The sequence below is a fragment of the Chionomys nivalis genome, chromosome 19, assembly GCF_950005125.1.
Source record: "Chionomys nivalis chromosome 19, mChiNiv1.1, whole genome shotgun sequence".
Classification (NCBI taxonomy): Eukaryota; Metazoa; Chordata; class Mammalia; order Rodentia; family Cricetidae; genus Chionomys; species Chionomys nivalis.
In genome coordinates this window covers 44,870,210-44,888,307 of record NC_080104.1, presented here as the reverse complement: position 1 = coordinate 44,888,307, position 18,098 = coordinate 44,870,210, and the positions used below count along the sequence as shown (strand labels likewise).

Below are 18,098 nucleotides of genomic sequence, written 5' to 3'. Positions count from 1 at the left end.
ATGCTTCATATATTTTCCCTTATAATTAAAAATGTCATTTTTGGAAGGTAGAAAATAGAACTCATTATTTAGTAAGTTCTGTCTTCCACCATCTCCAAAGCTAAGAATTTTATCAGATAGTATCTTGGGCCTATAAGAAAGCTTCCCCCTATCTTGCTGTAACTGCCTTTTTCTGATGAACCCGCCAACGTATTCTAAACTTGCCTTGATTTATGACATTGTTTGTTCTACAAAAACTATAAAACTTCATGAAACTGATTCCACATTGGAGCATGGTATTTGGGGTGAGCTAAACCTATGGTCCTGGGCCATGGTTACTCCAAAAGCCTTAGAATAAACACTTATTCCCATAAAATGGACAGAGACAGCAAGTAATTGGTTTGAACCAATAAAAGATCACATGATCCTAGAATAGAACGTGATATTAAATGACTGTAACACAGTCAACTCCCAAAGAAAGTACACATATTTCCACACAATGGGAAGAGCAACTGATATGTTCTCAGTTCTTTTTGTTTGTTTTAAAACAGGGTCTCAAAGTACAGCACAGGCTGGTCTTGGATTCATGATAATACTCCGCCTCAGGAGCCATGCCTGCCTAGTTTGAGAGCTGGGATTGCAAGAATGTACCACCATAACTGACTATGTGTACATGACTGACTAATATCTTTAAGGAGTGGGTGTGGAAATACCAGTTTAATGACAAGGACTATATGCGTGCCATTTACCGCCTTTCCTCAGAAAATTTCATTATTTTAGAAATATGTTTAAAGAGATAATAAGAAAGTTATTTCCCTTAAATCACCTCCAGAAAGAGTCTCAAAATTTAAAATGAAAGAAGTGTTTTTCTATTGTTGCTGCTATTGTTTTGTTTCTTTTTTAAAAAGATTATCCATCAGGGATGGACAGATGGTTCAACAGTTAAGAGCATTGGCTGTTCTTGCAGAGGACCTAAGTTCAATTCTCAACATTACACTGTCTTCAAAAGGGATCTAATGCCCTCTTCTGGTTTTTTCTTGGGCAGAGGAGGTGGGCAAGGCACACATACACATGAACAAAACATCTAAATACAAAAAAGAAAAAAATTTAAAGTTTTGCCAATTCCTCTCTTTTCACAAATAGTATGAAAACATTTCAAAGTTCACATGCCATACATATCTCCTAAGAAAGGATGACTTATTATGGAATCTGCAGGATTCTCAGAAACACCATCACTCTATTGTCAAGAGGCAATTGAATATATATGTATACACACACATATCTATATGTGTACACACACAAACACACACACACACACACACACACACATATATATATATATATATATATATATATATATATATACACAAAAGGGGTTCACAGGAAGGAGCTCTGCCATAACAATTTATCAAAATTGTTGACTGCCATCCTTGCTCAGGAATCTATGTGGATGTTGACATTTCCATGGGTCTCTTGGAGCAATGTTAACAATAGTATTTGAAAGAAAAAAATACCATTATACTGAGTGGCTCAAAGCATTCTCTGCCAATTTTAGAAAATAGTAACTTGAGTACTGCAACCAACACAGTCATGTATTATACATTCCTTAAACAATGAAAGAAGAATTTGGACAAGAATAGAAAGCTATTTTCCATAGAATTGCAAGGTAAGGGTAGCCAGCACGTCTCTGGATACATAGGAAAAACCCGCTATGGTTAAATAATAAGAAACCCAGGGGTACCAATAATATAGCCAAATGAAAGCCTAGAAACGATTGCATGCTTAACCCCATGCTGGCCTAATTATAACTCCAAACATCTCTAACATTAATAAACACTCACAAGAGGCTTAGGTCTGGGAGTAATGCATGCATTTAAAAAGACATTTTTTTTTCTCAATGAATATATAATTTTTTTCCACTGGGGTAAGTTTCAAATCGCATAACGACAGGACACCATGCACCAATTAGATGGTATAGTGATGTGTTATGTGTGTAATCAAGAGACCCAGACAGAGACCGTTCATCTTCCTGTGTGTGGGTATTGGGTTGCTACACAGATTCACACGTGAGGAGCCATGTAGCTGTCCTGGGAGACAGAGACTCACCTGTGCTTGTAAGGATGTGGACATTTCTCATCACGCCTTCGGTGTAAGCACCTGGTTCGTAGCTGTCCATTTCCCCTGTGACGATGTGAGCTACTCTTGCAGCTCGTCCTCTGATGGCACCTGCGGCTCGGTCTAAGTTATCAGCATCCTGGTCCCTCAAGGCGATAATGCATTTGTTGACGTCCTCCAGAATGTGGCTTTCTGTAAACAAACAGAGCGGGTTACTTGTATGTGTGGGTTTTAGTCACACAAATGTAGCAAACTGCAGGATTCTTAACTTTTTACTTCAGGCAACTATGTTCCGTGGGTACTGAGAAGTAATTATGAGGTAAGGTTACAGGAGTTTTTAATTCCATTTCTTTACTTATTAATAGTAACAGCCATAAAATGTAAAATTGGTATTTTAAACATAAAGGTTTAAGGTATGCAGGGGATGGCTCTGCTGGTGAAGTTCTTCTGTACCTCGGGAGGGTCTGAGTCGGGCTCATGAAGACCCATTTCATCTCAGGGTATCTGGGCACTACGGCTATATATGCAACCACAGCACTATGGTTGGGGACAGGGACAAGGATTTCTAGGAAGCCAGTCTAGACAAACAAACAAACCAGTGAGATGCACACTCAATGAGAAAATCTCTGTCTCCCCCCCCCCAAAAAATGAGGTGAACAATTATAAAAAGAATGTATCCAATAACATGTTCTGTCCTGCTCATGCTTATGGACAGACAAACACACATGCACACACACACACACATACACACAGGAGAGAGAATTGTCTACTCTGACAGGGTTAGAGTGTCAAAAGACAACAGAGAGTTATTATCAGGATCTGAAAACCATTTGTTCTATTATTAATATTCTCAAAGGAAAGTGAGGTGAAAATATGAGGAAATATATGTAATATCAATAATTAAAAACAATGATATATTTTGGTTCTTGTTTTTGTTTTTGTTGTTTTTGGATTTTTGTTTTTTGAAATAGGATCTGACCCATTCAGCCCTGGGTGGCCCTGAATTCTCCATTCTTTTGATTCAGCTTCCCAAGTTTTGAGATAAAGCCATTCATCAACAGACATATGATATAATAAATTAAAAAGAATTACATAACTAGTGATTTAGCTTCAATCTTGATCACATGAACCCTCATGCAAGAAAATTAAAGTATGATTTATCAACATACACAAAAATAGCTATAACAAAAAACCTTAGTATCCCATAGCATCATATTAACCTTTTGTCCTCTCTGTTCTGTTTTTGTTGGATGTTTTTGTGTACATTAACTTACATTATGTGATTAATTTACAACAACATAGATAGTCAACATATGTACACAAATACATCCAACAAAAACAGAACAGAGAGGACAAAAAGGTTAATATGATGTTATGGGATACTAAGGTTTTGTGTTATAGCTATTTTTGTGTATGTTGATAAATCATATATATATATATATATACTGTGACATTATATATATACATATATATTGTGACTGATACACATGCGCACATGCACACACACACACACACACACATATATATATATATATATATATATATATATATGTATTTCCTAAATATAACCATCTCAGTCTGTATAATGTTATTTGTATGTGTGTTTTCAGGGATGAACAATTTAGTGCGGATTAATCAATTTATGTGCTCTTCCTTGTGAAGACTACTTCTCCCTCTCTCAGCATTCCTTAGTGTCCCATAATTCCTTGTACAATGTTGAGGCCTCATGGGTTTTCTCCCCTTCCCCCATGTACTTTGGCATGTCTGTTGTCCTCGTACATCTCATGTTTGGGCCATCCAGTTGGTGAGATGTAATGGGTATACCTCTGATATTACTAAGAGACACAGTCTCACAGAAAACTCCCTGGTCCTCTGCTTCCTACTATCTTTCTGCCCACTCCTCTGCAATGTTCCCTGGCGGTTATGCTCAGGGATTAATTTGTAAATGTATCCATTGGGACTGAGCGCCCCTCTTTACTTTAATCAGTTGTGCTTTCACTCTAGGTTTCACTGAGGAGAAATTAAGGTTATATTTGTCTGAGGTCCTAAGGACTCATACTTAGAAGGAATTTGTACTTAGAAGGGACAAATACTTAGAAGGTAGTTACAGATTTTGCTGGTTTAGTTTTCAACTGCAGGTTCATCTCCTCTCAGGAAGTTGATGATTTAAAAATGCTATTTAGCCGGATAGTGGTGGCACAAGCCTTTAATCCCAGCACTCAGGAGGCAGAGGCAGGTGGATTTCTGTGAGTTCAATGCTAGTCTGGTCTACAGAGTGAGTTCCAGGATAGGCACCAAAGCTATGCAGAAAAACTCTGTCTTGAAAAACAAAAAATGCTATTTCAAGGATACAGAGAGTGTTGTTACAGACAGAGAACATTTAGAATGTTGTGTTTTGAAAACGGACACTCAGGGAAGCTAATCTGAGGCTCCAGAGGAACTAGCCATTCTTTTAAGACTGGGAAATTGCTGAATTACTGGCAATTCCCATCGATTAGTTATGGCCATCCCAGAATGCAAAGGGTGATTTCTGTGATGCTGGAAAAGAACCAGACCTGGGCTAAATGGAACTGATCTGTCACCCAGAAGCACTCTGTCCCCTGCCGGAGTCTCAGGCTAACTCTACCTTCCATCACTGAAGCAAGCAAGCACAATGAGATTTCAAAAAGGTATTTACAGAAATGTCCATATTATTTTTTTCTTACTTATTTCGTTTTCTTTAATAAAAGTCACAATGTAAAGGTCAACTTCACTGCTTCAAGTAATGTAGAAAAAGAAAAAGAGAAAGAAGTACAATGAAAATAAGTTTGTCATTATTTGGTCTCCCAAATACAATTTTATAAATCAACAGTCCATAGAGTAGATTGAAACCGTAAGCATATTTTATCTGCAAATATGAGACTGCTGAAAAGTAAGCTTTATTTCTCATGAGTTAATCTGGACTTTGACTGTAACAATGAGAAAGGTAGAAGGAAAATGAACTTAACTGTAGACCATAAACTGAGAAAGAGCACAGTACCAATAGTGCCCCACCTAATAGGAGTCTGTGACGAAATAATAATAATTTTAATAATGATAATAATATGCAATTACTATTATTATATGATAATGATGATAACAATAATGAGGAGGAGGACAAAAGCAAGAAAAATTGAAATTGCTGCTTTTTGGCTTCTGTTTTCAAGAGCAACATAAAATGGCATTATTAAATTGGGAAGATCAAGGTGAGCTCAGTTTACCTGGTATGTATGAGTCTCGAGAGCGAAACTGAGTTGAATTATGAGTAAGTGATATTCATCTCATATACCTGGAACTACATCTGTTTATTTTAAAACATTCCGAAGACAGAGAAGTGTTCCAGGAACAATAACCAAAATACAGCAAGTTTTTCCCCTTTCCACAAAAATGCCATAAAATAAAAAGTAAATGAATACAACTGTGTAAGATAACTGTTATTTGTTTCTATTTAATGATAGTCAAAATTTATTTTTAGCAAGAATTCAATCTCAGTGATTAATGGCTCTCAAAGACTTAGGCATGTACTACTTTGATAGTAACGTACATATATACAGGTCTTCCAGTTTCTAATTTTATTCCTGTTGCTGGGATAAAACAAGTTTACCAAAAGCAATTTAGAGAAAGAAAGGGTTTATAGTAAGTTGGGCTTCTAAAAATGAAAATTTTCTGTTCTGGCAAAGGACTGTTAAGGAACAAAGACAGGAAAAATATATTTCCAAGACTTCTGTAAGAGGCAAGACTAGTATCACAGTTTTAAAAATAATTCTTTGTTTAGAAATTGTGCTTTATGTGTATGAGTGTTTTGTGTGGGAGTATAGATTGCACCTCATTCCTGTAGTTGACAATGGCAGCCAGAAGAGGGCACCAAATCATCTGGACCGAGCATTAAAGTCCTCTGTGCTCTGTCACGTGGGTGCTGGGAATGGAACTCTAGTCCCCTGGAAGAGCAGGAGGTGTTCTTAACCACACTGAGCCATGTCTGTAGCCTACAAATAATTCTTAACATTCAGTAATAATCAACAAAAAACTAACCAAATGACAAGCAAAAGACCTGAGCAGACATTTAATCTGATACTATAAACATGCCTCAAATAAGGAAATGCAAATATTCTCAAAATGTTATCTCTTCAAGTGATTACAAAGGAACGTAGTACACACATCTATTAAAGCATTGAGATCCACATCTCTGAGAACAATAAATGCTGGAGAGGAGGTGGAGCAAGAGGAACTTTCCTTCACTCTTGGAAGGAAATCAAAAAAAAAAAAAAATGACACTTCTTGTTATTTGACGAATTGTAAACCTAAGTTCACATTACACAGACATATTATCATTGCCAAGATGGAGTCAACGAGGACACCCTTCAGTATGTGAATCACCAAGCTTCGGAACATCCAGACAATGGAATAATAATAATTAAAAAAATGTGATTCAACAAATTGTCAATTAAGAATTATTACAGGAAAAACTTAAATATACTCACAAATTCATATGGAAAGGGAACATAGCGTATGATTACAACCACATGGTGTGAGAAGGAAAAGCTATGCAGACAATGAATGACCAGTGGTTTTTAACTGGTGGAATGCATAACTTAAGCACTGGAGATTCTTTTTTTTTTTTTTAATTTTCGAGACAGGGTTTCTCCGTAGCTTTTTTTTTTTTTTTTGGTTTCTGACCTGGAACTAGATCTTGTAGACCAGGCTGGCCTCGAACTCACAGAGATCCGCCTACCTCTGCCTCCCGAGTGCTGGGATTAAAGGCGTGTGCCACCATTGCCTGGCTGGAGATTCTTAAAGGAGTAAAAGCATCTGTATAATATACTCATGGTGAACACAGCTCATCATGGACTTATCACACTCATAGAATGTACAATCTAGAGTAAACCCTGACATGGATGTATAATTTCAATATGTGACATCTAGAAATTCCATTGATACTGTTTCTTCAATAAGGATGGGGCTAGAGAGATGGCTTGATCTACAAAGAGCTTTGCCTTGCTGCCTAGTGTCCTCAATTCAATGCCCAGAACTCACATAAAGGTGATCACAGACTGTGTGTATAATCAGTGTCGTGGCCACATTGGACTGCGTTTAGCCTTAAGGACTGCCGGAAAATCAAAGCTATTTATCCCTTTACATCTAAAAGTACACATTGTCTGAAAATGTGTACAGGTAACAGTGTAGAAATTTGGACATCCTTCAACCTTTCAAATACTGCAAGAAAACGTTTGGTGCTATTTCCTTCACCTTTCCAGTTCCACATAGATCTCTACAATATCACGTTGGTTAGGTAGTTGGAGATATATTCTTTCCTAGGAATGTTGGGTGATAGACTCATTATTTCCCTCACTGTTTACACAGCCAGGGCTGATCTAGAATCCATTTCCCCAACATGGAGTCCTGAGTGCTGGGATTATAGGCATGTGTGACTGTGCCTTACTCATCTTTTATGTGATGATGATGATATATAATATGTTTACATATTGGTGTAAACATTATAACAATTGTGTTATATAGGTTTGGTATATTTAATTTGTAGTTAGAAAATGGGGTTCCACACAAGTATCTTTAAAATTTCAATAAAGTTTTAGTATTCAATTTTAACTCTTAATAGAGGTTTGTGTCCATCTGCAACCATACCACAGGCATTAAAGTCTCATGGAATTTGATAATTTGGTAATTCTATAGTCATCTTGTATGGATATTCTAAACATGTAAAAGAAATAGCATGTTCAGACTATTTTTGAAATTTTACATAAAATTTACAAGCCATCATTATACTATTACAATATGTAATTGTAAATAGTGTAAGCTCTTATTCTAAATTAATTGGGCGTGAAATATAATTTGTACTTGCTTAGGTGGTTAATTTTTATTTCAGAGCTCACAATGATAGAATTCTCCTAACATGAACATGTTGGATCTATATGGAGCCATTACAGCAGAGGGAAGCTTCTGAACCCTCATTCTAGAAATGTCACCAGGATTAGAAAATAACGATAGAAAAAAATAAAAGTTAAAAAAAAAAAAAAAACCAATGAAGATTAACACTCCTACTTCTGAGCTTTTGGAGAGTAAGATCACAAAACTGGGCTCCTGCACTTGCTGCTACCCCTGCAACACAAACAGGGAAACAGTCAAGCCGACCTTAGCCATTCCCAATCCGTGCTGATTTCATATTAATTGTCTCATTGCTTCCTCTCCCGTAGACCCAGAACCTATTAACATCTAATAACACTACACTGAGTGAAAAAACAAACAAGCAAACAGTAGCTGTGAGGATTTTACCAGCTGGAACATCAGGACTGGCAGCAGGAACAGGCAATAGTGAGCGGTGTTCTAGCATTCTGCTGCATTTTCCAAAAATAAAAACAAAAACAGAGCAATGCCATTCAGTATTTGTGGCAGGATAAAGGTACTGAACACGTCTTCAGTTCTTGAATACTCTCGGGGGAAATTATATTCATTTGGGTGTTATTTCTTGATTCAAAATACAGAATAGCTCTAGGGCCCTCGTAAGACTTTTTAGCACGTTATGTAAATTTGGGAATTATTTTAAATGACATCCTAGAAATTAGTGGCAGAGAACAAACCCTAAGAAAGAGGGAAAAACCTGAGAATGTGATAAGAATGGGCTGCCTAATAACTGGTATTATTTTCATTTTCCCCAAGAATATTAAATATACTAATTAATTCCATTGACTAACGTCTAAAACAGTTTCTCTTCACATGAGAAAGGGGACAAGCTACCTTTATAGAGGGCAAGGTTACTATGGGGAATATACCTTAGAGAAACCCACTTTCCCTGTCATGGGAATTATACAAAAGCTGAGCAGAGCATCTTCTTGTCAAGATGTATGGATCTCTTATATTTTGGTCTCAGATATCAAACCAATCATTCCCATGAGACACACTATTGTTCTATATTTTATTTGTAATTATTACAAGGAAACTAAAATTAAATTCATATCTACCTGTCTCTATCTATCTATCTATATCTATATCTATATCTATATCTATATCTATATCTACTATCCATCCATCCAGATAACATTGATTTGGAGAAAGGAGACTTTGTCTCACAAAATTTCTGTATTACCTGGATTGTATAGAGACAGACTTACTCTGTGTAACCGAGGCTAGTCTCAATCATCTGATCTCCCTGCTGCTATCTTCTGAGAGCCGGGGTTATAAAAATGTGCCAGCCTGCTCGGCCTCTCTACATATTCATTGTCAATAATTACACAGTTACATACAGTTTCCGCAAATTTACATGACTACTGCCAGGGATAAGGAACTGGGTTATAGGGAGACTGTAAAGAGACATTCGTGTGACATCTGAACTTTCATTAAACGTATTTGTCTGGACCTAGAAGTGTAGTTCAGTGACAGAACACTAGGCTCACATGGCCAGGCTTGGGTTCAATATGAAGCACTGATAAATAGAAGGTTTCTATTATTTTAAACAAACTCAGAATTTTGCTATAATACAAATTTATACACTTTTTTTGTTTTTTTTATTTTTTTATTTTTTATTGAATAAAATTTCTGCCTCCTCCCAGCCTCCCATTTCCCCCCCCTCCTCCCACTCCTCTCCCCCCTCCCCCAACTCCTTTCCCCCTCCCTCTCCAGTCCAAAGAGCAGTCAGGGTTCCCTGCACTGTGGAAAGTCCAAGGTCCTCCCCCCTCCATCTAGGTCTAGGAAGGTGAGCATCCAAAATGGCTAGGCTCCCACAAAGACAGAACATGAAGTAGGATCAAAACCCAGTGCCATTGTCCTCGGCTTCTCATCAGCCCTCATTGTCCGCCATGTTCAGAGAGTACGGTTTTATCCCATGCTTTTTCAGTTCCAATCCAGCTGGCCTTGGTGAGCTCCCAATAGATCAGTCCCTCTATCTCAGTGGGTGGGTGCACCCCTCGCAGTCCTGACTTCCTTATACACATTGTTTTATAGATAGTTTATCTGTAGTTTTCATGTTGCCTGCTTTCTTGCTGACTTTAAGTATTTTTTAATAATTTTTCACAATGTGCAAAATATAATTCATGGCATCATATACAGATATTTTATTTCAATTGGCTTAAGGGGGCTGGAGAGATGGCTCAGTGGTTAAGAGCATTGGTTGCTCTTCTAGAGATCCTGAGTTCAATTCCCAGTAACCACATGGTGGCTCACAACCATTTGTAATGAGACATAATAAATAAAAAAAATCTTAAAAAAAAGTGTAAACATTTTTTAAAAAAAGAAAAGGCCTAAGGAAAAAGAGGCATAAACGTAAATGTAAAATGACCCATATTTTATTACTATAAAGTTAATTTAATTTTATTCTTTCTGAAATCTTGCTTAAGAATACTATTTTGTTGTTGTTGTTTTCAGAACTTTTAAAGAGACTGTTGACATGAATAGCAGCCACACACATAACCGTAGTGATTTCCTGGGCCCAGGATACGCTGGCCCTGGCCCTACAATCAAGAGGCCCGGGCGGTGGTGGCGCACGCCTTTAATCCCAGCACTCGGGAGGCAGAGGCAGGCGGATCTCTGTGAGTTCGAGACCAGCCTGGTCTACAGAGCTAGTTCCAGGACAGGCTCCAAAGCCACAGAGAAACCCTGTCTCAAAAAACAAAAAAACAAAAAAAAAAAAAAAAAAAAAAAAGAAAAGAAAGAAAAAAGAAAAAATAATTAATAAAGAGGCTTGATCAAGACACATTCCACAGATGATGTCCCCGTAAGCAACTCTACAGCTCTGGAGTCTAAGGTACTCGAATGCAGCCACGTCATAAAACTAGGAACAAAAGCAACCAGGGACCAAGACCTGCAGCTAGGAGCTCGAGAGGTTGCTCAGTGGCGAGTAGCGCCTTTACGGAAGACCTCGTTTGGTTCATGGCAGCTACACTAGGAAGCTCATGACCATAGATAACTCCAGCTCCTGGGAATCTGATGCCTTCTTTGGTCTCTGTGGGAAACTGAAGGCGTGTGCACATTACCTCCCCTCCCCACACATACACACTCATTTAAAAACAAAGAGGCAAACAAAAACCCGCTGTTCGAATGAGGGGTAAGCAGCTAAAATGTTATTAAAGTTGTAAAACAAACATTGTGTGTGCTGTGTGTGTGAGAGAGAGAGTGTGTGTGTGTGTTCAGATAAAACAACATGCTAAGAAATCTGTATCTTTATTCAGGATCTTTTAATTCCCCCCCCCCCCTTTTAAAATGCAGAAAGCACAGTTAACCTTTGCAGCTTATGTTCCTTTTACTTGCAAAACTCCACTGTCAGACCGTCTAATCAAACCAACTCGAACAAATGCAGCCTTATTACGCCAGCAGCCTTGCCTGGAAGGCCATTGATCGCACCGAGGCATCTCTGCATGAAAACCAGATTCGCAACATCTGGTCTGATTCCGTTTTCCTTTAATTTTCATTTTGTTGCCGTTTCCATTTTATTTCCTTTCCCAATAATGTTTGCTGAACTGCAAATAGCTAATTCTCACTGGCCTATGTGGTCTTTATGATACTGTCTGGGTTTAGGGTTAGTAGGTCTACTCTGTTGCTTCTGGCTAGATACGAAAAAGCAATCTATATGACTACAATTACCCTGGCTTTCTACATGCAATTGAGAATGTTAACAAAACACATCTTTCTTTCTTTCTTTCTTTCTTTCTTTCTTTCTTTCTTTCTTTCTATCTTTCTTTCTTTCTTTCTTTCTTTCTTTCTTTCTTTCTTTCCCTGATGTCTGATACTGTGCGTTCAACAATTATGTTCTATGTGGTGGACATTAGTCGCATCCTAATGACACTGCTATTGCACATCCATAAGTGACTCAGGTGAGTTATAATTTCATTTATCCAGTCATTAATTCTGATGATTTACATATTAACTGAAAATCTGAGAACATATGAAGCTAATTTTGAGGAAATGTTTCCAATTATGTCTATCCTCCTGATTCCCAAGACAGGCCTAGCCCTCCCCCCATTTGGAGGAACAGCAATGAGAAAGACAGAAGGAATCCTAACCCAGTGGGTAACGAGGCGATGATGGAGGGTATTTACCCTCCCGATTGTTTTTGAAGCTCTCTGGTTCATCATCACAAAGAATGAAAATGTTGTAGAAAATATTGTGTGATTTTATGTAGTCCGAGAGGATATTTCATGTCCAATATTTATGCAATATACTCTCTTCAAAGGCTATTCAGCTGCCATAACTTTCAACACTATGGAAAAATTTTTCAAAATTTATGTGACGTTTGAGTGTCAAATTTTTTAGTTTTTGACATGAAATTTTATGATGAAAAGGCTCTTGTATCTATTATTGTAAGCTAATCTTGATAACTGGTGTGCACAAAGCATCGTGTGTGCCGTGCATACTTTGTTATCTCTCGCATTGTGTCTAGGGAACACAATGAAACAATCACTCTTAATTCTCCCCCTCTTATCAAAGAGACAAACAGTAAACCAGATGCCTATTCCAAGTTCAAATGCTGGTATTCAATAAACGAGAGCACTGAGCCTAGGGCAACTGACTCAGGTTTGTTCCAAGGCTTTTCTGTGCTGCTGCTGTATTATAAGGATGTCAGTATAAATTACAATACAGATACATTTTTCATGGCTACCAGGAAAATAATCAGAGATCATTGTTTTAATGTCTTGCTTTCTTACGTTTCAAATTGGTTTCTGAGAAAGTCTCTCCTCCTTCTAAGAACATCACAGATCTAGAACTCATTAAGTTGGCTCTGTCTTATTAAACAACTGTGAATTTTCTCTTTAGAAAGTCCCTCTGATAGTAATAAGAGCTTCCCATCTGATTTTCCAAGAACATCAAACACCAGTGAATAGATTTATGCGATAATGGGAAACACTCAATTACTTTAACAGAAAGCTTTATTTAGGGACAGCGTTCTGAGTATCCTGGGGACTGAAACAACCATACTTAAAAGAACAAAAGCAAGGGTAGAAGATTTGAGTCAATTCATCATTTTTATTATGTACTCCCGACTTTACCCCAAACGCATTTAAACATCATATTTCAGTGGCATTTATGGTGACTTTGCCACTCCACTTTATAGCAGCCTCTGCATTTATCAAGTGGCTGGCCAGCCTCGATGCAGTATTGCCTACCACCCTTCCCAGTGATCATAAGAACAATCCAAGAAGGGCTGTGGAACCTGCTGCCATATACATTACTCGGAATACTGCGCATTTCTTTTTCCTCTTACCACTTTAGAGAGCTGCAGCTGCAAACAGGCTCATATTTATTTGAAGCTAAGAGAGCACACCAACAATTCTCAGGTATTATGTGTTTACATGCACTAGTCACCCAGACACTCGCTCTAACAGTTTCAAATTGCTTTTAAAATCTTTATTTGACACATTATATTTTTTCAAATGGTAGCTTTTTCCCCTCAAATGTAAACTTAGAGTTTGTCCAATCCTAAATGCTCCTTGATCATAGGTGGGTCGTATTCCAGTTAGCAAATGAAGGATGACCACTAAGCATTAAAATGATCTTATTGCTATTCAGGGTCAGGTATCCAGGTAGACAGCTATGTTCATCCACATCTCTCCATCGTTATACAAATTTCTAGTGTTGACTTCTTTCCTTCAGACTCAAGTTACCAAAAGCTTCCTACCCTGCCTGCATCTACCCCCTCCCCCAAATCTTTGCCATTTCTAAATGCTCCTCCCTCCTCCCACTTATTCCTTCAGAAAGACTGACACTTTAGGGAAAATGACTTTGCCAATTCAACCTTTGGATTAGGAAATGCAATCTGAAATGTCAATGACTGATACCCAGATAGCTAATGACAGCATTAAACATTTTAAAAATAATAGTCTGTAGTAAGGTAGCTGAAAACAAAGGTATATCTCACAGGCTGGTGTAGAGAAAAAACTTTCATCAGGGAGTTCTCCTCCAGACCCTATATGAACAGATTAAAACACACAAGCCACGCTTGTTGACTGACCCCTGAGCCCTACATTGGATGAAAATTTACGCATATATAATAATACTTATCTATGTGTGTAAATTTCTACCACATGTGTGCATGCCTGTGAAGGTTAGAAGAGGATGTCAGGTCTCCTGGAACTGGAATTAAATGCAGTTGTCAGCTACCCAAGGTTGGTGATGGGAAGCAAACTGGAAGTCTCCAGAGGGGTTTCAAGAGCTCTTAACCCCTAAGCCTTATTTCCAGCACCTATAATATAATGCAATGTAATAATACATATATATGCATATAATACATATATAAACTTTTTGATTAAGGGTGCATTGATACAAAATTATGGACTTTCTGATAGTATTCTATCAGCATGCTTTAATATTCTACTAAATCTACTTCCATTGATATCTCCTGAGTATTGTGGATGTGCTTTATGTGCCAAATAGTTAGCTATGCCGCAGAAGAATGACTAATGACTGCATCTTCAAATGAGAAACTCAGAGCAATAAGAAGATATCAACTAGAAATTTTTCAGCTTGAGGATTTATCTCACCTTAACTTTGCTTCATATTCTTGGTTCAGCTAGCACGGCTTCTAAATTTCAACCTCGCTTCATCTCATTCTTTCCTATCTAAATTCCCCCACATAGTTTCTGAACCTGCTTTATTAAAAATGGACTGGGAATGAACCTAGAGTTTTTGTCTCCTCCATTATTATGGGAAAAGCAGGAGAAAAGATAAGACCACATAATATGTGTGTGTATCTGTGTGTGCGTGTGTGCGTGTGGGTATAGACAACCAAACCAAACTGATACAGTGCAAGAATGTGAAGTCTATTAGCTTGTGGGATTTAAATTGATAGTTGTTTAGTAAATCCAGACAGCAACAGGTGAAATCTGCCAGCAGGGGGATTGTGAGTCTAAGGGATCCTCATCTTCTGCCTTATTCCCCAAAGAAATACCTAAGTACGGAACAGCAAAGTGCTGAAGAGTGATGATGATCCTTTTAAGGTAATAATATTTGTTTAACATTCTGAGGAATGAAAAATCTAAATCTAAGAACGTGAACACAAATCTTGATCCCAGGGACTTCTCTTGACTCTTTTCTACCAAACAAAGTCTTGTAAAGAGCTCTGACACCTCTGTATTCACCCTTTCAACTCCCTATGCCTGAGGAGTTCCAAGCCCTTCCTGCTTTTCTTCATTTTATGCCGTGTTTTCTACTCCCATGCTCCAGGTTGTTTTCCAGTCCTCTGATTAATCTTTACTCAAAATACTCAACAGCAACACATGCAAATGCATCCATATTTTAAAAGACTGTTAAATGTTCTGGTTATAAAAAGCCCACAGTGATGCTACTGAACTGATTCTTAACAATTAGCATAGTCAACTTCTGCCTTCAGTTGCATGGTCTCCTCTCAGGAAATTCCAACATACAAAAACATTCAATCCTCACTTGATTAATTGGGCAACCTATCAAATCAACTGTAAATCAGCTTTCCTCTGATATTATCCTCAGATATTAAGCCATCATACTAGCAAATGAAGATTATGTGTCCTCATGTCCTCCAGAATAAGGTCTGATCTTGATGTTCAGTCCTTGAATTCAGGTAATTTAAAGACTGGTAGACTAACCTTCCAACCCGTCTCCCTGGCTTTGCACTTTTTATCTACACATCAGTTTCCTGTCACTAGGAACTACACAGCACATCAGCTAACCCTTGACTGTGGATGCTGCCTGGCAGGTAGCATAACCTTATGGAAAGAATCATCAAATAGCAAAAATTATAGATGTAATCAAAAGAGTAATTGTAGCGATGAATCATGAAATCCAAGGTATGATGGGCAATAGAGATAAGAAGTAGAAAACATGTACTGTGGTCTCATGGGACAAAAAGCCATTTGGCATAGAGGGCTTTAGAATGTGTGTTGAAAAGGATGGGACATTATGGTAAGAGAATGCTGCCTTCCAGCTGAGGTCTTTAGAGGATGATGCAAATATATCTTGTGTTTTTTTTTTTTTTTTTTTTTTTTTGGTTTTTCGATACAGGGTTTCTCTGTGGTTTTGGAGCCTGTCCTGGAACTAGCTCTTGTAGACCAGGCTGGTCTCGAATTCACAGAGATCCGCCTGCCTCTGCCTCCCGAGTGCTGGGATTAAAGGTGTGCTCCACCACTGCCCGGCGCAAATATATCATTGTATGGCTCTGGGACTGAGTAGCTCCAACAAAACGGAAGAGAAAAGTCATCAGACCCAAAGAGGGGAAAGATGGAGAAGCCAGGCTACGGGATCCACTGAACAACTGTGAACCACACATAAAGACGGCTGAAAAAGAAGTAGAAATGAAATTGGGGTTCCATTGTTTAATTTGTTCAACAGTAGTCCATGTATTTTATTATTTATGGAAAACTATTGGACAAAACTTTTAAAAAAGGCCATTAACAATCTGTTTAGGAAATAGATCTGAGAAGGTTAAAGATATCTACATTTTCTCAATCTATCAATTAGAATTTTAAATAAAAAAAGATAGATAAAGTATATTGAGTTTCCAAATTATTTTATGATTTATCAAGATATGGCTTTTAAGATATTCAATAAGGAGACATAGAAAGGAATGAGAAATTTATAATAACAAATAACAATGATATCTGCAGTATGCAGCCTCCATAGATAAGACTTGCTGCTTGCTATAGCTCATGTAGACCCTCTTTCCATGAAATAATAATGACCCAAGAATAAAACCAGTTGATTGTTTTGTTTTCCTAAATTTGTTGCAATTTTTATTGTTGAATCAAAGGTATTATCAAAGTATTTTAATATGAAAGTTTGAAATAAAATACCTGGCCAAGTAGTTCAAATATGAAATTTTAAAACCATAAGCCTCATGTAAATGTAATATAGATATCGGGAGAAATGAATTTAGAAACACGTCATGGACATGACCCTCTGGTTCCAGTTCTATGTAGCAGTTAGTGGAGCATCAGTCTTATTTCTTCAAATGGAATTTCTACAGATTTCCATCTGGGAAGCCGTGCCTTCACACACCGTTCAGTGTTAACATTTCACAATTGCTCTTTAGAGGTCAGAAATGCATATATTCTGTATTTTATAGTCTTCACAGTTCTTATGAAAGTAATGTCTCTTTTTCTTCATAGACTGAGCAGTGGTTTTGTTTCTAAGGTAAGCTACCAACTTCCAGAATGACATTGATCAAACAATTTCGGTATGTGGGAGCCCCTGAGTTAGAAGGATTTTAGCTTCAAGGCCAGTCTATACTGCAGAAAGAAAAGTCTCAAAATTCAAAAGCAAAAAAAAAAAAAAAAAAAAAATACTTGAGGACAGTTACTAATATTCTGCTCACTATTCTAGTAAACAAAAAGGCAATTTTAGGCATGCATTGTTGAATAATTTCTTTCATTTAAAATGTCTATTTTTCTGTGTCTTTCTTAATTTTAGAGTGTGTATGGGGCCCAGATTCCAGTTAATTTCTAAAAAAAAACATTAATATTCTTTATTTCTTGTGTTATAAATTTTCTGATACCTTATTGATGCCTGGTGTTGCCTGCCAGGTCCAGCATCTAAAGAGTTATTGTTTGATTGTTATGGGTTAAATACTTGGACATTTGCCACCACCAAGTAGTATATTTTACTTGAGCCTATGTTAAGGATGATTATTTTTGTTTCATGAAAGTTGTTTATTTTATCTAAAGTTTCAAACACATTAAAGTTTTCTTCTTTAACATTTTAAAATTATTCTAACTTGCTTTGGGGATCCCTAAAATTTCCACAGATAAACACTTAAATGACATTTTCCTTTTCATTTCTTTTAAGTTAACATACTAATAATATCCGTTCCATGGATAGTTTGGATTTAAATACATTTTACATCTTTTGAAATGAATTCTCAGTGAATTTAACATCTATATATTTTTAATTTCCCAATGTCCTCCTCAGCCTGTCAGGTTAATTCAAATATATTGCCTTCCAAATTGTCTATCTTTTTATTACTAATATATAATTTCATCAGAATGAGATAATGTAGCCTAGTTAGACTAGTTCTT

The 18,098-nt window shown here is 37.2% G+C and overlaps 1 protein-coding gene across 1 annotated transcript in view; it reads right to left on the bottom strand.

Annotated features, from left to right (window-relative positions):
• The window catches only part of Ctnna3 (catenin alpha 3), a 1,259,162-nt gene that overhangs the window by 324,181 nt on the left and 916,883 nt on the right, over window positions 1–18,098 (bottom strand). The window contains exon 12 of the mRNA XM_057751057.1: window positions 2,086–2,286. Within this exon, the coding sequence (XP_057607040.1) occupies window positions 2,086–2,286 (201 nt within the window). The remainder of the gene's footprint in view (window positions 1–2,085; window positions 2,287–18,098) is intronic.